This window comes from Artemia sp. Qi Xiang Cuo, chromosome 4 (genome assembly GCF_049724085.1).
Source record: "Artemia sp. Qi Xiang Cuo chromosome 4, ASM4972408v1, whole genome shotgun sequence".
In the NCBI taxonomy this organism is placed as follows: Eukaryota; Metazoa; Arthropoda; class Branchiopoda; order Anostraca; family Artemiidae; genus Artemia; species Artemia sp. Qi Xiang Cuo.
This window is the reverse complement of record NC_142797.1, coordinates 38,282,550-38,306,005: the sequence shown is the minus strand read 5'-3', so window position 1 is coordinate 38,306,005 and position 23,456 is coordinate 38,282,550. Positions and strand designations below refer to the sequence as shown.

The window sequence follows — 23,456 nt, the reverse complement described above, 5'->3', positions numbered from 1 at the left end:
AAGGCGAAACTAAGGCGTTTCTAAAAGAGAATGATTAGACTACACATTTAGTGCTCAGAAATTAGGGGAAAGTTTGTACTTCTGCTGTTCTGCTTAATACCATTACTAATGCTAAGGGCATTAGTTAAAATTCTGCAGAACGGTGAGGGTGGTGTTGAACTGAATCGAAACAAACTATGTACATATGGGTTGTCAAAAGAGTGTATTAGCAATATCCCCGCAACAGCTTAGGCTATTAAGCTGAAACTCCCAGGGCTACCAATATTACTATCACTTTTGCCGCTATCTCTGCTACTACTACTACTACTATTGAACTAAATCAAAATAGCTTAAGTTCATCCAGGTTGTCAACATGTCCAGGCGGGAATAGGGTATAGAATAGGATATAAAGTAGAACTTTCACAGAAAGCTTATGTTGCTTTAAAACTAAATCAAAGAGCACTATGTGTATGATGGTTGTCAATAAGACCTCTCCGCAATATCTCAAGAAGGACTAAGGGTATTAAGTAGAAACGAGTAGGGCTGACGCCCCCAATGCCTTCTAAAAGACCAGACAGCACATAATTTGCATTTTACTGAAAACTTAACTTTTAACAAATCTGATAGAAACATTCAGCTCGAAAAAAGAATTATTTTCAGTAAATTACAAATTATATGCTGATCTTTAGGAGGCACGAGGGGCGTCAGTCCTACTCATCTTCGTTTCTATTCGTTTTGAGTTTGAGTCGGTCACTTTTTATAATTTCTGTTCGCTTTGGGTTTTATTTATTTATTTATGGTTATTTGTAGTAGTATTACGATTGGAAAATTATTTGATTTTATTTCGGCTCATTTTTGATTTAATGTAGGTCCTTTTTTTATTAATCAAATTAAAAATAAAAAAATAATTAATAAAAGAAAAATGAGAACCTACTGACTTCAAAAAATATTTGTTATTAAAAAAAGTTAACTGGAAAGGAATTGACGCTTAGTCCTGCGAATAGAGGAAGACAATTTTAAAATCTTCTAATTCCATTTTTCTTATCTCGTTCTTTTGTTTCACTTGTCACAAAACTTAACGTTGTCTATGAAATTACTGCAGGGAAAAGCTGTTTTCGATGCACTTATTGAATAAACTAAAATTGTTTCTCAAAATAATAAGTTGTGGAAGACATTAATTTAAAATCTTATTTAGTGGCTTAATGCTAAACCAGTCAATAAAATTATAATTTTATTTTTCAAATTGTCTGTTGTATTCCTTACTTATTTTTTGCAGCCAAAGAAAAAGATGACTTGGACAGAATGGCAAACAAGCAAACTACTCTAACCCAGAAAATTGAGGAATGTCAACAAAAGATCCGTGACCTTGGATCCTTGCCAACGGAAGCATTTGAGAAATACAAAAGTTGGACTCAGAAGCAATTATTCAAACAGTTAGAAAAAGCCAATAGTGAGCTCAAGAAATATTCCCATGTCAATAAAAAGGCTTTGGATCAGTTCATGTCATTCTCAGAGCAGAAAGAAAAACTTGTGAAACGTAAAGAAGAGCTAGATACTGGGTAAGTATCATGTTATCTATACTAATAAGATTGCTAAATCTCAGACAGATTTCTATCAAGGATAGAACCTCTTTTGCTATGAAATATTCTTGCTCATTATCGTCGATTCAGCATAGTTAAGTGGGATTGAAGAATTGTTTAAGATTTATAGCCTTCCGTATTTGGTTGGATTTTACTAGCTAGTTGGGTCTGATGTAAAGAAGCGTAAAGAAAATCTGTATGTTGAGTAAGTTACGGTTTGTACACTATTAAGATTGCCATGTCTGAGAAAAATTGATATCAAATAGAAATTTCCTCTGCTGTGAAGTATTTGTACGCACATTTTTTTTCTAATTTAGGCAAATGGCATTAAAGGATGTGTCAATTTAAATATTCAAAGCAAAGATTAAGGAACACTATTGTTTGACATTGACTATGGCGGAATAGCACTCAATTAGGTGTATAACCAGAATAATTTGAATTTTTAGGCAATAGTACTGCGTAGAGTTGCAAGATGTCGGCATTTTTTTCACGCTGCGCTGTTGAGGCAATTTTGCTTCGTTTGAATTCTCTGGGGGCCAACTTATAAAATCACTGACAATCAATCATAACTTAAGGTACTTTAAGATGTAATGATAAAAGCCATAAATTCTTTGACATTCTTTTTGAGTCTGCTCAATCTTTAGTGCTAAAACCAAATGGTAAAAAGAGGCAGTCTTTAATTAGGTCAAGACAAGAAGATATTTTTTTAGAGAGAATTCTGGTAATAAATTGTATATCAATGTACATATCCTATCTCTTCAAACGAACAATGATTGCATATTTATAAATTTTTCTTGAAAACGGCTCCATATTTTTCTTTTTTGGAAAATTAACATCCTGGGATTTTTTTTTTTGGCCTGAAAATTTTTTTTTTTCAATAGCATAAATATGTCATTTCCGCCTCAGGAGTGGTTGTATCATTCTTAGTATATATGACGCATGCAAATTTACACAAGAAGCATAGCTAAGTATAAAATACCAAGTGTAATGAGTCACATGAAAGTGAAGAAAAGCTCCTGAAATATTCCATCAGTTTCTTAATCTGGCACGGTAACTTTAAAAATTGGCAATTGCAAAAAAAATTTCTAGTTAATACTTCTAGTTAATTTTTCTAGTTAACTTTTCAAGTTAATACTTCGTATAATGTTCATTTGAGAATATCTATTAAGCTATATTTATAATTCCTGTTTAACACCTAAAACAGTTAAATCAACAGCAATTTTCCGCTTATTCGAAAAGTGAACTCCGAGGCTGTAGTCATTGTTCTAGCTGTGGTTGATTGAGGCTAAAGCTAGGTGCCCACAGAAAGCGAATTCGCTGACGCTAGGTGAATTCGTCGTCGTCAGGTGAATATTTTCAGCTTCACACGTCCAAAATTCGCAGTTCGCACCTTTCAACTCCGAGTCGAATTTTATTCGCACGATAGATATTCGCAAGACGAAACACAATTAACTTTACTAAAAACACGATTGAAATACAATAAACTTCTGAAGCACGATTTCAGCTTATCTCTCCGATGTCTTAAAGACAAAAGCAGTAACAATACACAAATCTTTTGTTTCTGTCTTTTAGAAATCATATTTGAAATTTCGCGTTCTGTGAGGCATATCACGCGAATTCGCTGTCGTGATGCGAATTCACGAATTCGTCTGCGAAAAAAATTCGCTTTCTGTGGGCACCTAGCATAGCAGTGCGTTCTTGGGGAGGCTGTTATAAATTAGAGGAGGATCGGAATAAATAATGAAGCATTTCACCGCTTGGGTTCTATAAAAAAGAAAAGATGCAATGATTCTAACTAAATTGGAATCAGCTTGAAATTCATTAAATAATTTGTTGTTTAAAGTATCTCTGTGACCCCAAGTTATTTAAAGGAAGAGACAGGAATATCTAGGGGGATAGGGTTGAGGAAAAAGGGTGAGATTTTAATGAAACATATTGACATTATCATAGATTTAGAGGTGTTTAATCTTATGTCTAAATTTGCAGCGTCGACTGCAATATCATGGTTGCTCTTATGGCAACTTATTGCAGGATGAAGCTTTCTCATATGTATTTCGGCAGAAAATTTTCCTCGTGAATGGAATGAGTGGAAGTAACTCTGGCGTGTCAGTTTCTAAAAGCTCCAAGCGTTCAGTTCCTCGTGTCCCTTGGATGACTGTATCGCTTCTTGAAAGTACAATAAGAAATACTTATTTATGGAAGACATTTAAGTCGTCTTACTCTCATCATCATCTTGAAAAGTATAAAAAATATACAAATTTATTGAACTCCTTAATTCGTAAAGTGAAGCGTGTCTATTACCCCCAGATGTTCTCCAAATTTAGCAAGAATATGAGAAAAACCTGGCAACTTATAAACACAGTTCTTCATCCCAATTCAAAAAAAAAAACTTGCCAAATAAATTAATTTCTCTGGGAGCAAGTAATAAGTAATAGTAAGGTCATACTGGATGAATTTTGCTATTACTTTGCATGCATAAGGAAATCAATTTCTGGAGATATTTTTATTAGTGCTTCTTCTACCTTTGAGTTTAAGAAGTACCTAGGTCCTTCTTGTCAGAAATTGCTGGTTTTAGATCCTATTTCTGAGTTTGAAGTTCAAAGAATCGTCTCGGAGCTAATAGGATCTTTCTCTCGTGGACCTGACCAAATCCCTGCCAAGGCTTTAAAGTTTATATTACTCTCTTCTATCTCCTCTCACCATTTATGTGAGCTTATCATTTTTGAATGGAACTTTTCCTAATGCCCTGAAATCCGCCAGATTTCAGTTTTCCAGATTTTCATATTTGTACTCTAGACTTCTGTCGTTTCTTAATAAATAAAAAAAAACAACTATTTTTCCATTACAATCAGTTTGGTTTTCGCCCCAAACACTCAACAGAACATGCTTGCATGGCCTTGCTGAATTTCATTCACAAGGCACCTTATGATGGTAGATTTCCAGCTGCAATTTTCCTTGATGTCAGAAAAGCGTTTGACAGCATATCACATACTATCCTACTCTCCAAGATGGAACACATCTTGGATACATCAGGGATACGGGGAAACAGTTATCATTGGTTTGCAACTTATTTGTCTGAAAGATCTGTCAATATTGACCCTAAACTTCAAGATCAATTCCGTATTGATTTTGGTGTCCCTCAAGGGTATCGTAGGACCTGTTTTATTCCTTATACTCACTCATCAGTGATCTTTTCATTGCTGTATCTAAATAAACTAAACGAAGTTGCTGTAGTATTTGTGATCCCAATTTTGTCCCATCTTTATTTTTTTCAGAAAAGAACAAAGCTTTTATGAAAAAATCTTTTGTTAAATATTTTGAAAAAAAAAAAAAAAAAAACGTTATCATTTCTCCGTTTTCCTCCTTACGAGCGCAGAAAGTTTGAATTTTGAAAAGAAGTTAGTTGAGTTAGAAGCAACAGCAAAATTGAACCATATTGATATAATTGCAGTTACTTAAGTCCATGCACAAAATCCAGATCTTCTTAACCTGACTGGTTTTCAGGAGTTTTTAAAGCCCGGTTGACCACCCACTGAGGAAAAAAGGAGGAGTAATGGTTGTCGCAAAAGGATTGTCTATCTCCTACCCTTATCCATGTGCCAGGACTAGGTGATTGCGATGAAATCATTTGGATATCTACTAAGCCCAAATGCCTGCCTCGGCCTTACACTAATTTAATCATTAGCTCATTTTATTATTCACCCGGACAAAATGCATGTTCTCATCGTAATTTTCATGATATTCTACAAGCAAGTCTTGACTTTGTGACGATAAAGTATCCAAATACGGGCATTTTTATAGCAGGAGACGCAAACGAATCAAGTCTTAATTATCTGTGCAAAGACCTGAAGCTTACGCAAATTGTTGATTTCCCTACAACAAAAGGTGGAATCAGTTTGGATGTTATTTGTGCTAACCTCGATTTCTGGGTATTTTTTTGGACGAAAATCTTTCTTTCAAACATCACTGTGCTCTTGTGAAACTGTAGCTCTCCAGAAACCTAGGAGTTCTTCGGAAGCTTCGACATTGTTTCTCTAGTTCAATAATAAAGATCTTTTTTCACTCTCTCAGCCTTATATTTACTACTGCCCAACAGTATGGCTATCAACATTCTCTTCTTTTACCCTCCCTGTTTTCAAAATATATAACAGTAATTAAATCAGTATCTGAGGTGACAGGCCAGCTCAGCATTAATTTATTGGATGGTCAACCCACATACATCTTTCATTCCTCTTGTTTCATTTTAAGTATTTTCATGGACCCCTCCATAACTTCTTCAAACAATTATTTGTTTTAAATTCTGAAATACGAAAATAATCTTGTGTTCCTTTTTCTTTCAGAAATGGCATGGCTATTTTCATTCATAAAACTAAAACCATAAGATCATGCTTTAATCCAGTTTTATGTTGTGGCACCATATGGAATTCCCTACCTATTAAAATTCGGCCATGTGTTTCTTATAGACAATTTAAAAAGGAGCTAACTGGCCACCTCCTGTGCATAGAGAGTTAGTTCTCTCCTCCCTTCTCTCTTTCCCCTCTATATTTCCTTGTCAATTTTTTTAATCCACTTATTTTGATTGGGATTGTATTTTTGTTGTTGTTTAATTATTTTTTTTCTTTTTATTCTTCTTGTTCTTCGGTTTGATTTTAATACTATTATTTAATGTAATGTTTAGTCTCCCACTCTCACAGGCCAAAAGCCTTTGTGGAGGTCTAAAGCTTTCTAAATTTGTCTCTGTTTTCTTTAAATAAATTAATTGATTGGTTGAAAAAAAATCACGTTGGAAATTTCTTTAAAGGGGGCGTCAAGTATGTTTTTTTTGGGGTATCGAAATAAACCGAGCTTAATGATTGACATGAATGAAACCTATTGTCAAATGAAAATCAAAGTAAGTTTTTTTGTTTTGTTTCCTCTCCTCTCGGTGACATAATAATCTTTTTCACTTACTTTCAAACTTTAATATCACCTACACTAATTTAAAAAAAACTTTTATTATTTGAAATTTGAATTTGGGTAGCCAAACATAATTTACAGAGACAAGGTATACTACAAAAAAAAAAAAAATTAAAAACCACAAAAAAAGTACCATTTCTGGTTTAGCAGAGTGCCCTTCTGCCATGGCACCCCTTTCACCGTGGAAATACATTAATAATAGACAAAAGTTTTTCATAAAACTTTGTTCTCAATCAACTCTATACCATCCTCCCAACCTTCCCTCAACCTAAAAACAAACCTAGGAGGAGTAGAAAGCTGTGCCCTTACAATATCTTTAGGCACGGCATTCTAATCCTTCTTTTATAACACACAAATAAACTATTAAAACCTTTTTATTACCCATTTGGTTCCTCAAAAATCAAACAAAAACCAACAAAAAATAAATTAATATAAATTATCTTAATATTAACATCAAATCCTCATTTTTTTTTTTTTTTTAAAATTAAAGTACGTTTAGCACTGGAATTCGATCAACAACTTTTTTCTGTGAGATTTATATGACATCTGCCTGAGATTTTCAAGTAGAATTTATTTTTAATGTTTACTTTAAACTCTTAAGTTGTCTTTTGAATATTCCTTAAAAATTCTATTCGTATGCCTCATTCAAGTATCATAAAAAAAAATGGTGTCGAGGGCTTTAGTGCGAACGACACTTTTAATTTCTATTTGAAAATGACTTCGCCAGGCTTTGAACAGCATTTTCGATTGCCCATAAGAACTTTTCCACATATCCTATTGCTGTTCTGGGAATGAATTGCCAATGACCTTATGTTCATTCAAATACTGAGCAAATCTGGTGCATCTTATAGAGAAAATGAAGACTATATATTATAATACGACCAGCCCTATCTTTTTATTGGACCAAGATTACTGGCAGCAGTGGCGTAATTTCGTCAAAATCATCTGTAGGAGGGCAAAGTTGGAGCCAATTCCAAATCAAGTGAAAATGACAGCGAAAACGGAAAATGCACAATATAGTACTATAAAGGTAAAGATATACTAAAGAAAACTGACCCGTTTCTGTGGATGCTTGAATTATACAGGCTTATCTTAGTTTTGAAAAGATTTTTGAAGAAACTAAATTTCAGCTGGCGGAGGGGCAAACCGGGGTATGGGAGGAGCAGTTGCCCACCCTGCCCCATAGCAAATTATGCCACTGAAAGGAAGGACCCGTACCACCTTTGTCGTTTACAGGGGCTAACCATTGCAACATTTGAACGTTTGCCTATTGTAAATGTTTATTTTGCTTTTTTCCAACGAAGAATGAAGAACATTTAGCGCGTATTTCGGTCCTGATTTTAGCTACTAGATAGATAGCTACTGTTCCCGTTGTTGTGGTCTTCTTCCTATCCCTGCCCTATCACAGACTGGAATTCTAGATGTCCTAAGCTACTGTATTTGAATTTTGAGGCACTTTCTGTGATTGGCTTGAATATGATAGTTTTTTCATTCATTTCCAATGAACTTGGAACTCTGTTCTTCTTTTATTGAATTTTGTGTCTTTTCCAGTAAAGAAAAGATTCGTGAATTGATGTCAGCACTAGAGCAAAGAAAGTATGAGGCTATACAAAATACATTCACTCAAGTCTCAAAGAATTTTACTGAAGTCTTCAAGAAACTTGTCCCCTATGGTTCGGGCGAATTGAGAATGGAAAGTAAAACAGGCAACGATGATGTCAGTCAGGTAAGTTGGCCCAAACGCCTATCGGAGTCAATCCGAGTCTTTAAGTGCTATTTGAGTGAATAACAAATTAGAAAAAGATATACCGCACACGACATGCACAGATTCACAACTCTAGAAGACCTTTTTTTTATTAGAGGAGGGGGGGGGATTATAGTTATTCGTTTTTATCCAAACATATTTGCCGCTCTTATGGTAATGTCGATGAACACGGGTGGCTAGCGTATTTTGTACTACTCATTAGTCTTAGAAACTTATAGTTGATTTGATCCAAGTTTTGCTGGAAATTACAAGTCGTCCAAATTGTTTCACCCCAATATTTTTCAAATCGAGAACTCTTGCAGCAGTACTAAAATGCGGTTTTCTGTCCCCTGAATAAAATGTGTGACTATAACAGGAATTTTTTACGCTGAATTCAATAGTTCAATCTTAATTTTTGACTACCCATAGTCTAGTGTTTTTTTTTTTTTTTTTTTTTTTTTTTTTTTTTTTTTTTTTTTAATTCTTGGAAGTTAACTTTAAAACATGTAATTGTCCTGGGAAATTTTTCATAATGCACTCTGAATAGTAAAATCATATATGAAATCAAGTTTCTTGCATGAAATCAGATCTTTTGTAGTATTTCTTATTGTGATTATTATTATTGTTATTTGTATTTATTCTCAGTGTATACAGAAAAAAAAAAATCCTCAAATTTTGCATTCAAACTTCGAGAAAAAGTATAATTCTATTGTGGTAAAATCTATAGGTGATAGATAAAGGCTAAGTCTACTTTAAAAAGAAATTAATCATCACAGCAAATACTCATCTAACTTAGGTGTTGCCAAAGAAAATAAAAAACTGAACTGAAACAACTTTTGGAACTTTGACAGAGGCAACGAATCTACTTGCGTGGCTGACAGCGCAATGTAACTCAATAGAACTAGAAGGATTCAGAGCAAGCTTATATTGAGTTTAATACAAATTTATTAAATTACAGGGTGAATTAAAATTCAAAATTAAAAACAAAAAGTTAAAGCAAAATGAAGGTGATAATTAAAAATCCAAGGCTTTCCCATTTTAACGTTGATTCTGAGTCGAGAATGTTCAAAGATAAATCTTAGGTTTAACGCTGAAAAGTCAGAAGTGGTACTATTCGACTGGGGCCCAGTTCTCGAAGGATATAAAATTGGTCTTGATGGAGTATCGATTGCTCCTAAGCCGGAAATGAAATATCTTGCCCTCCCAATCGCTGACTCTCCTAAAGCAACCAGAAAGTTCCTCGTTCGTCATTTCCAAAGCCGGACGTCCAGTGCCTACGGCAGCATAGTATCCAAAAAACTTCCTTTTAATCGCCGACTACTAGCTAAATTGTATAACTCATGTGTTCTTCCAAATTTTTGTACCTTGCACCTCTTTGGCGTACCGTATCGGCAATGGAAATAAAACAATTCGGGCGAATTTATTACCGGTATGAATAATATCTTCTTGGCCTCCCACCTTGGGCAAGTAACGCTTGGGTAAGTAGGAGATACGGTATTATAGACCCTAATGCTGCCATCGGCAGATGCATTAGAGCTTATAATAAAGGAATCAATGGACATCCATGGTGTTCCCTTTTAAAATAGTAAATGTATCACGTTTTTTTTTTTTATTATTGTGCTTGTTTTGTGTATTGTGTTTGTGTAATTATTTGAGTAATTATTGTCATTCTGAGCTTATTTTATGAATTTTAGTTTTGTTTTATTTGTCATTTTTCGTCTTTCTCTTTTCTTTTACTCCGTTTGTTATTGTGTTTACAACAGGTCATAAATAAATTCAATTCAATTCAAAATTAAATTTTTTTTGTCTTCAGCTTAGGCCATAAGTAAAAAAAAAAACGAAGATATAAATTGAAATTGCATTCTTGTTAACATATGAAAAATTAGCCTTATGGTTGTGTTTTCTTCTTCTTTCTGTCTTTCTTGGAGACACACTTACGGGTTTTCTCAGGACAATTTCCCAGAAAAGAGATTTAAAAAAAAAGAGATTGGAAAAGATTTACAAAATTCTTTTTCGCATTGGCACGGTAATATTGTCTGGTTTTCTAGCGCAACTATACGGGTAACGCATGAATATATTTTAGTTCATGCAACCATGAATAACTTTTGATTTTCTCTCATTGTATTAACCTGCTGGAACTATTAATTTACAATTCCGTAAATTCAAACTTTGAAAATGGCGAAAACTGGACGTTTCACTTTCTTACAAATCCCTCCGATTTTCCTGCTGAGTGCTTGACCCAGCTAGCATCGTCATCGATTGAATAGCTCTTATTGAGTGACATGTTGACTCTGCGATTTGTTACCATTGAGACCCGGGTAGACAAAACATAATTTCCTGTTGTGTTCAAATGATATTGAATGTGTTAGTGAATGTATCGCTAACTAGAACGACACTTGATTGATAAACCGGGGGTTTGCAAAAGAAATCGGATATAGATATTACATATATGTAGATAGTCAAATAGGCCACTAATTTAAGGGCTCGATTTTGTCTTTTCGGACGCCAAGAGGTCTTTAGTTTTAATAATTTTTGGTTGTATCAAGTGATGAATATCCTTTGGCATAAGAAGAGTGAAATCGATTTTCTCTAAAAATAGGGTAGGAACTTCCAGTTCAAAGAAAGAGCCCTTTTTTGTTTCTTGTGTTATTCCTCCGCCTTTCTTATCTGAAAATTATTTTCAAACCTAGGTCCTGTCCTCTGGCGATTATATGATGATGTTTAACAGTAATTAATAGGCAGAGAAAAATACATCACAATTATTCTAGTTCTTTCAAGAGGAAACGTTTTTTTTAATCTGGACCGTTTTAATATATGTAACAAGAACGATTTTGGCCTTCAAGTAACGCTTTCACGTCTTGCTCCACAAACGCATATTTTTATATTTACAACTGCTCATGCTAATGCATTTAAAAAAAAACATCTTGTTTATTGACTTAGTCATGTCAGCTTAAATCTGTTTCGGGAATAAGGGCATTCTTCTTATTGTTTTAATTATATTGTTTTAAAAGATTGATTTTCCCGTTTTCTTAGGATGTTGAGGAAGGTCCGGTTCTGGACAATTTTACTGGAGTTGGTATTCGAGTGGCATTTAATGGGGAACATGAAATGAAAGAGATGAATCAATTGTCCGGTGGTCAAAAATCACTGGTTGCTCTAGCACTAATTTTTGCCATTCAAAAGTGTGATCCGGCCCCCTTTTATCTCTTTGACGAAATCGATGCCGTAAGTTGTTGTTTTTTTGTTTTTTTTTGTTCAAACTTCGAGCTAATTTGTTTAAACTTATTTAAGATGCTATTTCTGTATTGTTTTATTCCTAATGTTTTACTTCTAACGTGTGGTTGCTAATTTTGCTTGGAAATGTTGCTGCCATTTCTCAAAACTAATTATTGAACAACTGTAAATTTGAATTCCTCATTTTCTTCACTTGTGCCAGGGTACCACTTTTTGTCCGTTAATTTGGTACTGAGTGTGCATAAGTATTGGATGTAATTGCCTACGGTAATAAATAAATTAAGTAATATTACACTACTACCTAGCTTGGTTGATCGTTTTTCAAAACTTTTTGTTTCTTTGCTTCAAAAGTAAAAACATACATTTTCGTTAATGTTTATGCTTGAAATTGTCGAAGCTTCTACTCTAAGCGTGTACACAGCACTTAATTATCAGGGGAGAGTCAAGCTGATTAAATCCCTTGGAAACAAGTGATTTATACGCAATGAGTGGCATTATGAGGAGGTTTGTAAAAATATTTACTTTTTCGGAGGGGGCCTGGGGGTGGAGGGCTCCGTTGCAATTCCCGATTCAGGTACTAAGCAAATTTAGTGTTTTCCATTAGAAATTACTCGTAGGATACTTAATGGTGAGGGGACCTGAAGGATGGGATAGTCTCCTTTCATATAAGGCAAGCTTTAAAAATTGTAATCACGCTTCAATTTTATTTTCTAAATGAGAGTTTTTTATTTATTTATTTTCGTCTTTCTGATTGCTACTGCCGGATACGAAAATTTAATTTCTTTATCAGAAAAAATGTACGTATATACCTGAATTTTGTATTTTCGCCTCATTTTCAACTTTGATATCCCTTTTAGTACACGTATGCTTAATAGTATTTAAAACATTTTCATTCCTGTTATGAGGCAGAAATATAGAAACCATTGAACGATCGAAGTGAAAAAATTAAAACTATGTTGAGCTGCTGATATTTAGCTCTTGTCGGTTGTTCAGTCTCTTTGTTGTCTCAGATCTCTTCGCTATTATAGCCTATAGCTCAGAGAAGTGATTCATCTGAGGAAATTCTTAAGCGTACTTAGTAAACTCTTTGATGACATAAATGCTAGTGGCGTCAATTGACTAATTGGAGAGTTGTCAGGTCATGGAGATGGATCTATATCTATAATCATAGTTTTACTTAAGTTTATCTCCACGCCTACTTTGACCCTTCTTCCTATTGGATACGGAATGCGTCTATCAACTGCTCCATGGAGTCTGCAAAGACTGCCAGGTCATGAGCAAAGTCAGCGTCAGAGATTACCCGAAGACCGAATCTAAACTCAAAATCAAGACGAGATGGAGGCCCCAGCCAAGGCGTAAGGGCCTCATATTAGTTAAGTAGGCCTGTCGTATTAGTTAATGTAAAAATGTTAACTTGCGTATGATTGGTTGAATAATTTTAGCTGATTTATTATTTCACGCACTTAAGTAAAGTAGCAAACGCTACTGAATGACTATATGAGATAACTATTAGTCCTATGATGATATTGAAGAGTTTGGGGCTTATACACAACCGTACCCCAGTCCAGCTGCTCTGGTCAACAATCTCGACGATGATGTTCCGGCCTCTCTCTACATTGACTGTTTAACAAAGTTTCCCTGACATAAACAGCGTATTATTCTTTAATTGTTCGTGCAGCCACTTCTGAACTCCTTCTTTTCCCAAGAGGGAATGATGACACATTTCTGCCAATCTTCAAGAACAATATCTGGTTGACAGAATATATATATATATATATATATATATATATATATATATATATATATATATATATATGTATGTATATATATATATATATATATATATATATATATATATATATATATATATATATATATATATATATATATATATATATATATATATATATATATATATATATATATGTATATATATGTATATATATATACATATGTATATATATGTATATATATGTATATATATATATATATATATATATATATATATATATATATATATATATATATATATATATATATATATATATATATATATATATATATACATATAAAATCTTGTTATGTTTTATGTTGATATATTGTTATCCTATTAGTTTGAGATTGGACTGCTTGTGACCTTGCAATAAGGCTGGGCTAAAAACAAATTACAAGAAAAAATTTTAAACTAGACCAATGTCTTTTTCATTGTAGATTTCAAGTATGTAAAACTTTATAACTTTTCGTTTGTGATTTTGGAGTTGTCCCTCTCCCTCGCCCGTAGAAAAATCCTGTGGATTTTTCATAGAAATTAGTTCCATAAGAAGAACAATATGATATTCTGGCTGTCTGATTAGAACTCGAAAGTACCCCTAAGAAAGCACATTAGGAACTGCTTTAGTGTAAAAACCGAGCAAAATAAACAGATTCCGCAATTTGGGGGCTAGTTTGGCTACAATCATATCTACTATTATTGATAATTTGATTATTATATTATTAATTGTTTAATTATTTTGTTATAGAATTTTATTGACCTTAGTGATTTATTTCTACTCTAGAATAATTTTGCTTTCCTGTTGTTAGGTTTTTTTGCGATTTTAAACGAATTTGCGAATTAGTTTAAACGCGTATTGAAAAACCATGATGTTATTACAGTGGAACTAAGAGATGCTAGATGCCAATTACAATTATTATTGGGGAGGCAGGACTGTATTTCTATGGTCTTTTTATTTTACTATACTTTTGGGTGTTAACCAGTGGCGCAATTTCGTCAAAATCCTGTGGGGGGGGGGGGGGTAAAGTTGGAGCCAATTTTCTTAAATCAATTGAAAATGACAGTAGAAACTGAAAAATGAGCTATTTGGTACCATGGAAGTACTATATAGTACTATAAAGATACTTTATAGTACTATAAAGGTAAATGTATACTAAAGGAAACTGATCCCTTTCTGTTGATGCTTGAATTGCTCAGGCTTATCTTAGTTTTGACAAGATTTTTGAAGAAATTAAATTTCAGCTTTGGTGGCAAAATCAGGCCTGGGGGGGCAAACCAAGGTCTGGGAGGGATTGTTGTCCCCCCTGCCCCATAACAAATTACGTTCTTAATACCCAGAAAATGAGCAAATTAACACCCTGAAAATGACCAAAAAGCCTTCTTGCTGTAAAAAACTACTGCTATTGCCATATAAAAGGTATCCTGAATAGGGATGTACGGCCCCCTAAAATTGATGCAATCGCTTTGCCGCAGCAGCAGATAAAAATTAAAAGGATAATTTTGCTGGTCAAACAAATGATTTCAGAGGTATTGAATTGATGCCCTTTATATTATAGATTCAAAATGTCACCAATTGGAAGTATAATTTTCTTTGTTTTGGAAATATGGCTATTCCTAAATATGGCTTTAAATTCCTGATTAATCAAGAGCTTAAATCTGGATGAAACAAATTTTTATCGGAAAGAAATTTACGATTTTTTTTCTATCGACACAGCGATGTTTTCTGGATGTCTGGCGTTTAATCTATGGATACGACAAAAGATTTTGAATCTTTACATTTAGATGTAAAGTTAATATATTTAACTTTAAATTTGGTATATCAAGAATTTGCCATCACTTGCTGTTATCGGACCTTGGGTTTCTAGAATAAAGTGAAAAAGGTTTTATCAGAAAATACTTGTTTCCAAATTTCTAGCTTCTTTTTTTAATTATCAAATTGAAAACGCCGTAACTTTGACTGTGCAATCAATATGAGTAAAACTGCAGCCAAACCATCCAATATTTCTTGACTCTTTTTCCCATAAGCCTTTGGTCTTCCATTATTATTCGTGCTTTTATTTTAGGCTTTAGATGCAACTCATCGTGCCGCAGTTGCCAATATGATTCATGAGCTATCAGGTGAAGCACAGTTTATTACAACTACTTTCAGACCAGAGCTCCTCCTTCATGCTAACAAGTTTTATGGTGTTCGTTTCAGAAATAAGGTAAATCTTAGCTTTGGTTGAAACGGGATTTTTCTTTTTCGGGCTCTTTTTAAAAATTTCCACAATTTTTTTTTTTATCAAAATAACATTTTACTATTAATGCTAATGAAAATACTAATGAAGATTCCTGCATCAGCTACAAAAGGCAATTTTCCTCGGTATATAGTTTTTTTGAAAAAAAATTTAAACTTCTACCGCTGTTTTGAGCCCTTTTAACCCTTTTAAGAGCTCAAATCGGAATATTCCCTAAAGCGATAATTAAATTTGGAGAGAGCATAAAAAAGTATCAAGTGACTTATTCATTTTCTTCCTAGCTAAATTATATGAATATGTAGGCTAAATATTTACTGACAAAAGCTTTCATACAACACATGATGCTAATACCGATAAAATTATAATTTTTTTCCCATCCGTAATTCTTTTTTGCCTGTTGAAATATTTAAATGTATGTGATAACTATTCGTATTTTAATAGCTTTATTTGAGCACCAGCCGCAGAACTTGTGTTTTTTTTGTATTGTAGCAAGATTTTTGTGTGCAATATAATTTTAAAAATCAAGTCATTGATCATGAAATTTGATCTGTTTTCCTAAAAAACGCGACTAGTGAAACATTTGTACGTCATGGGTATAGCCTTATTTTGATAGTCATCATCGGCAATAAAAAACAAGAGTAGCTGTAAAAAGGAAAAAATTTCTTTCGTACAAAAATGTTTCTGCTTTCTTTTTTCAGGGGGGGGGGGGGGCTCATATCTGCGTGACAGCCGTAGGAAAAAGATCAAGATATTTACCCAACCGTTTTACCGGGGCTAAATAAGTTTTTTGATAGTTGGTCTAAGCTACCTTTTTCTATGTAGGTATTTTAAATTGGAATATTTGAAAGCAGGGTTCAATCGGTCTCGATACATACACGTGTGTCGGCTGATGTTGCATTGGTATGTAGAAAATCTATAGCGTTTGATCTGGAACAAATTTTGGTTAACTATGACTGGCCAGATTCTAGTCAATGTTGACACATCTGCGAGTTCGATAATTAAGATGGTGAAAATTATTCTGTGTAAATTATTCAAATCGGACTGGAAACTAGTGGTTCGCTCGAAAAACACAGCTGAAACCATTGTTCAGTCAATCAAGACCAACCAGCCGCAGATCTCTGCTGCATTAAAGAGCCCTAACTATATTAGTGTATTGAAACGAGTCCCCTCTGACGCATCGGCGGATGAGCTAACTGTGCTGATCCCCAGAACTACGCAGTCTGAACTGCTTCACAGTTCCCGTATGTTCAATGTATTTTTCAGCTGTCGATCGGATGTGGAAAAATTTCTTAAGGAATCTGTGAAGATCTATTAGGAAAAACTGCGCACTGAAGAATTCCTTTTCTTACCCCATCGTTGCTACTCTTGACACAACCAAGGTCACCTAGCTGCCAAGTGCTCAAATAGCCCTGTCTGCTCCAGATGTTGCGCGTCTGACCACGTGTCCAAAAAGAACGATGCAGAAAAGTGTACTCGTGCAATGTTTTGCGTTTCCTGCAAGAAAGTGGGTCATACCTGCTATAGCGTAAAGCGTCCGAAAAACCAGCAAAAGGCAACTCATTAACATGAGGAATAACGAAATCTCTAACATTTCACTAATTTCTTGGAATATAAACGGAAATTTTTCCGAGCGGTCTCTTGTGGTTGACCCGTTTGTGAATAAATATAATGTGATATGCCTGCAAGAACATTTCATCACAGAGGCTGGCCTAAGCCTACTAAATCTCTGGTCGTCCTACTCTGTGTTCTCCGTGCCTGCAAAACGTTCATCTCCGCGGGGCCGTCCGTCTGGCGGTATTGCCACGTTGGTTAGCAATCGTCTCACGTGCGAAGTATACGAGAACAGTGACAATTTTCTTGCAATTTGACTAGATAACCTGCTAGTTATAAATGTGTACCTTCCAACTGATTACCGTGACGACGAATCTGATAGTGCTTTGGCTATAAGTGCTGCCAAACTAGCCAGCTGCCTTAAAAAAGCCGAACGCGAGTCTCTTGAGTACATAATAGTGTGTGACTTTAACTGTAATTTAGAAGTTGATATTAGTGCCCAAAATAGTCGTTGTTGCATTCTAATAGGAATACCTGAGAACCGTTTTACTATTCACCGGAAGAACCAGAACTTTTCGTATATCCACCAATCTGGCTCTACGTCCAATCTAGACCATATTGTTAGCTCTAGTTCTTTGACAGTACGTGAGGTGCTTGTCCTTCCGAATAGTTTCACTTCGGATCATTTCCCAGTTCAGTGTATTATCAGTAGGCCTGCCTCGTTTTCTGCTTTGAATAATTCGTCGATATTCACTCAGAGGTGGCATGACGTTCCGGTTTGGCGTAAAATTGATAAAGAAAAGTTTCAAGATTCTTGTGATCTTGTTTTGTCAAAAAGCCACGTGCCGCTTGACATACTTATGAAATTCTCTCATCGTGATGAAAGAGATGCATGGCTAAGTCTCAATATTTATTACAGTGAACTGACTCATGCTCTTCTGTCTGTCGAATCTCAAGAAACATTCAAGTCTCTTGTCAGACAAAAAACTTATAAAAAAGGATAGTCTTCTAACCCTTTGTCACAATTAGCATAGGACTGAGTTACCTTCTAATACGGGATGTGGAAAAAATATGGTAGACCACACTCAGGAGTAGTTAAAGAGATTAGAGTTGCATCTAAGCGTAGGTTTGGGAAGGAACTTGCTCGTCACCGTGTGCAGTTGAAATCTGAGCCTTCTGAAAAAGTAATTAAAAATCCTAATCTGTTATGGAAAAAGTTTGATAAGAAGGAGTCAGCGGGTCCCGAGTCAGATATCCCATCTTTAACATGGATAAACTATTACCTTGATGAGTTTTCAGCCCCAAAACATGATCTTAAAATTTCTGTTCAAGAAAAGCTTTCATCCCTCCTCTCATCAATTCCAGATAGAGATTTCATAGTTACCCAATCACAGGTTTCGTCCGCGGTCCGACGGTTGAAAAAGAAGAAGTCGGCTGGCATTGACCGTGTATCTGCCTTTCACCTTAGCCACTGCAGTCCAACTTTCTTGGGGCACCTAACTCTTCTCTTTTAGATGATCTTCACTCCTGGACTCGTACCATCGGCATTTAGTACTGGGTCACTTAGGCCAGCCCCGAAGAAAGGAAAAAGTACTTTGGAGTGTGCTCCGCTCAAATCGATCACATCGGTACCAACTCTTTGCAAAATATTTGAACTTTTGGTCATTGATGAAATCCAGGAAAAATGCTGGACTCTCCCTTCCCAGTTTAGGTTCCAGAGTGTCTTGGTTGTGGCCACACCATTTCTGATTTCGTTTCACTCTTGATTGACGCTCATGAATCAAAGGAGTCCATTGTTATAGGTATAAGTGACGTCTGTCGTACTTAAGAATCACTTTTCTATGACAAACTAATTCTGGATATGAAAAAGAGAAGTGTACAGAAGGACATCCTACTACCCATTAAAGATATGTACGACCACCTACAGGCTGAACTCCTACTTCCTGGCCATGGTCGATCCCTCACTGAATATACACCAGACGTGATGCTGTCCTACCGAGGTAATCCTGTTGTCCCAGTAAAAAAGGATGCTCGACAAGGATCAGTCACATCTCCTTGTGCCTTTAATAATTGTATTATTGAACCACAGTCTACTATCGAGACAATATGCATAGCTCGTGGCAAAGACATTACAATGATAGCTTACGCCGATGACATTCTGAACCCCAGTCGCACAGTTGCAGGTACAGAGACCACCTTCTCCCCACTACAATCAAATTAAGTCGCATTGGTCTTGAATTTAACCCACAGAAGTCGGATATTCTTCTGTTAAACTGGCGCCAAGAAGAGGTCTCGTCTCTGAGGCTGGGAGATCTGTCTGTAGCCCCTGTCTCGAAAATTATTGACCTTGGTTTACCAATTGGAAAGGATCTAAAAACTACCCGCTCCCTTCTTATTGATCATCTCCGTAAACGCCTGGCTTTTGCTTACAGTAGAGTAGTCTCATCTAAAATTTGTTTCAACCGTTTAATTCTAGTTGATTGAGTCCGTTGATTATGAATTGAAGTTATCAAGTATTTTGCTGTAGGTTAGGTTAGTTGAATTGAAGTTATCAATCATATTGCTTATGTTTCTTCAGTACTTGGGAGTTTAGAAAGTAAATTTTCTTACGTACCTGCAGTGCAGTGCATAATTGAGTTTTTGTTTCTCGTCTTTGTAATTTGTTTGATTATGTGTAATGTGTTGTAATTTATTTTTTGTGTGTTTTTTCTTTTTTAGTGATACTCCGTCTTTTGTACCTTTTTTTGACGGGTAATAAATAAATAAATAAATAAAATATATATATATATATATTTATACTTTAGCCCCTCCCCTCCTAACGTGCAAATCTGTAGCCCAATTTTTTTCTAAAGTAACGAAGAAACTAACAAAACAACCGGTTTGTTCTCGAGTTTTGCACAGAGTAAACTTGAGTGAGTGGTGCATAATACACAAGTACCAAAATTCCTTCCCCTTACGGAAATAAAAAAAAACTCAAATTTGGAAATCCTTGTTTTCTACGAGGGGGGGGGGGATTTTCCTCGTGTGGGTATATTCCGGGGGGGGGGGGGTAAACGCCGGTCACCGTAAATTTGTTCTTTTATTATCCGCTTGAATTTTTATAGCTTGACGACTCCTTCTCTCCTTATTTCTGCCTGTTCGTTTTGTCTATTTAAAAGTCTACTCTCTCTCTCTCTCTCTCTCACTCTCTTTCTCTCTCTCTCTCTCTCTCTCTCTCTCTCTCTCTCTCTCTCTCTCTCTCTCTCTCTCTTTTTTCTTTATTTTTCTTACTCACTCACTATGTTTGGAAAGATTGGAATTGAATTTTTTTATGATTTGGCTCTTTAAAGTTTCTTTGTTTTTATGCCATTTTATGTATTTTTCAGGTAAGCCACATCGACTGTGTAACTCGAGAAGAGGCATATGATTTCGTCGAAGATGACCAAACTCATGGTTAATCTTCTATTGGGATTAAGTTGCTGTCTTTTTTACAATTCTTTAATCCTTTTTTTTGTGCAGTTCTGAAATCGGTATAAATTTTGTACATGATGTATGACTTCTATTGAATACATGAAGTTTTTAATATAGTAGTCTTGATATTTCATCTGAAAAACAGTAGTTCGATTTTTCTGAGGGGGTTTACCTAGGAAACGAGTTAAAGAACGCCAATGTGAAACCGTCCAACAACCAATGGGTTTGACAACCAATGGGTAATTTTTGTCTAATTAAAAAAAAAGAATAAGACGACTAATGAATAAACTTTGGCGCAAGATCCTAATAAAGTCAGCTCTCCCTCACCTGTTTGTATGAATCCTTTGTTCTCTCTTTGAAGTTGAAAAATTAAAAATGAAGGTTTGATCTCTATCTTCGATTCCATTCCAGGTTGCAGTAGCAATAGTAGTCAAGAATCTACCTTAGATGTCTCTCTAACTCGTCATGACAAACTGGTTCCAGTGGACCCCACTGGTTCTAGCAAAAAAACTTACTTTCATGTTAAACAGTAAAAGAACAACTGGTAAAAGTTGTACTTTTTTAACTACGTGCTACAGGACAGGACATATAATCTGCTTTTAACAAGCCCATCGGCATTGAGAATATCCCAGTACAAATTTTCGAGGGCTTGGAAATCGATAGAGCTCGCGCTATGGTAGATGACGAGAAATTATTTGTTACTTTGGGTCGTAAAGACAGCAGCTTTTAGAAATTTCTGTCTTACCATTGCATTCTACACCAGTAGTCATATGATAGGTTTTGAGTACGAACAAGGTGATATATAGTCGTTAAAGTTGAAAGCAAGAGCTCATGCAGTTCAGGGGTGTCTGTTCAGGACTCTGACTGGAGAGATATAATAAAAGTATGGTGAGGCAGGGTTTTTTGTTGGTTCAAACAGTTACATCCTGGTTTGTGCAATTTTAAAAGAACAAGATCGATCTCAGGTAGAAGATCCGGCTTGACTTCGAGATTGGGTTCTCCTGTTGATATAATCAAAAAGCTAAATATCCTTAACTTTCAGATTCAAGGCCAAGAATAGGTGGAACCATTTCAGATGTCGTGTCGTTCACATAAAAGCTAGAACTGGTGGGAAAACGTATTACCCAGAGTTAGTACAAACACTTGGTTTATTTGAAGCAGACACTTGACAAGCAAGGACCTTCACCGCGTTCTTATAACAGCAAAGAACATACTGCAACTCTTTCATACTTGAAGAATCAATTCAATCAGTGCCATCAATACTTCAAAAACATTACGGTTGTAGCGCAGTTTGTCACATCTCCTTTTGTAGATATTTCTGCTTAAGAAATCCCTGCTTGTGTCATGCACCATTTTAAAGAAGACAATACTACAGTGGAGTGATCATTCATTAAAACCATTCTCTTCAAGAATTGAAAATCTTTGGCTTTCAGTTCTTAAGCAAAAATTTTCAATTTGGCTTCAGGTTGGTTTACGAGTGAAGGTAAAATTCAGCCCAACATATCTGTGCAAGGTTTAATTTTCCAGTTAAACATTAAAAAGGTTTAATTCATTAAAAACAATACAGGAACTGGTTGACTGACAAGAATTTGGCCTACTGCAGTCGAATGGCCACCCTAATTAATAAAATTATTGATGACAAAAAAAGTTTCACCTCTCCCATTGAACTATGTGTTCAATGATTATGTGTTAAGTTCAAAATATTGTGTTGATTTGTTAACACAAATTAGAAATGAGTATTTAAAGGTAATAGACAACCGTTCGATTTAAACAAAACATGTATTATTTTCCTACTTTATTGGATAGCTCACACTAAGGTTTGAGATCGAGAGACGATCGAGATTGAGAGACGCTGTAGATAAGATCTTAACAGAATGACAATGTGGTTTTTGGAACGGGAGAGAGTACTTTAACGAAATTTTCGCCTTTAGATTAACTCTTGACAAGTATAACTTCGTATAGGACTGATTCGATTGGAAATCAGAAGTTCTAATGCCCTTATTAAGAGTCAAAAAGTGATCGTAGGGCAACTACCTCCCCTCCCCACCTCGTATTTTCCCCAAATGCAACGAATAGAAATTTTGAGATAGCCATTTTGTTCAAAATAGTCCAAAGATCATATAACTAGGCCTTCGGGGTTGATACACCCCCCCTCCCTCCAGAGCCTGGGGGCAAGGGTTGCAAGCTATTCCCCGGGGGCATGGATGGGGTGGTCATAGAAACTTTAGAGGAGGCTCATTTGATTGGAAATAGAAAGTTCTAGTTCTCTTTTACGAGTCAAAAGTGAAAGGATGGCCTCTAGTCTCCTCGCGAAGTCCTCTTTTCCTCAAATGCATCTGATCAAAATTGGGACATAGCCATTTTGTTCAAAATAGTCCAAAGATCATATAACAATGTCTCCAGGGTGACACAACCCCCCCCCCCCCGCCCCTGACCCTAGGGGAAAGGGTTGTAAGCTATGTCCCCTGAGCATATAATATTTTATGGAATGGGTGGTCGCATAAACATCGGAAGGGGTTTATTTGGAAATCGGAGGTTCTAGTCCCCTTTTTAAGAGTAAAAAGTGATTGGAGGACAACCAGACCCCTCACCTCCTCGCCCATTATTCTCCACATCAAATCAAAATTTTGAGACACCTATTTTGTTCAGCATTGTTGAAAGGTTCAGTAATAATGTCTTTGGGTATGTCAAATCCCCCCCCCCCACATCCCTCAGGGCAAGGGCTGTAAGTTTGATAATTCCTATATTGTTTACATATAGTATATGTTATTGAGAAAGGTGGACATGTTTGAGCTTTCCTTTCTAAAAAGATTAAGGGTATTCAGGTGAGCCTTTTAGAGACTGTCGAGGGGAGTGTTGAATTAAATCATAACAGGTTATGTGCATACGGGTTGTCAAAAAGCGTAACTCAGGAATGACTTAGTATATTAATTTGGAACTTTCAGAAAATGATA

General features: G+C 35.4%; 1 protein-coding gene across 1 annotated transcript in view; it reads left to right on the top strand.

Moving 5' to 3' along the window:
* The window catches only part of SMC3 (structural maintenance of chromosomes 3), a 123,570-nt gene extending 102,955 nt beyond the window's left edge, over positions 1-20,615 (top strand). Inside the window, exons 20-24 of the mRNA XM_089088295.1 lie at positions 1,256-1,538; positions 8,067-8,241; positions 11,293-11,484; positions 15,328-15,468; positions 20,418-20,615. Of these exons, the coding sequence (XP_088944421.1) occupies positions 1,256-1,538; positions 8,067-8,241; positions 11,293-11,484; positions 15,328-15,468; positions 20,418-20,489 (863 nt within the window). The 3' untranslated portion in view covers positions 20,490-20,615. The remainder of the gene's footprint in view (positions 1-1,255; positions 1,539-8,066; positions 8,242-11,292; positions 11,485-15,327; positions 15,469-20,417) is intronic.
* The last annotated feature ends 2,841 nt before the right edge of the window (positions 20,616-23,456 follow it).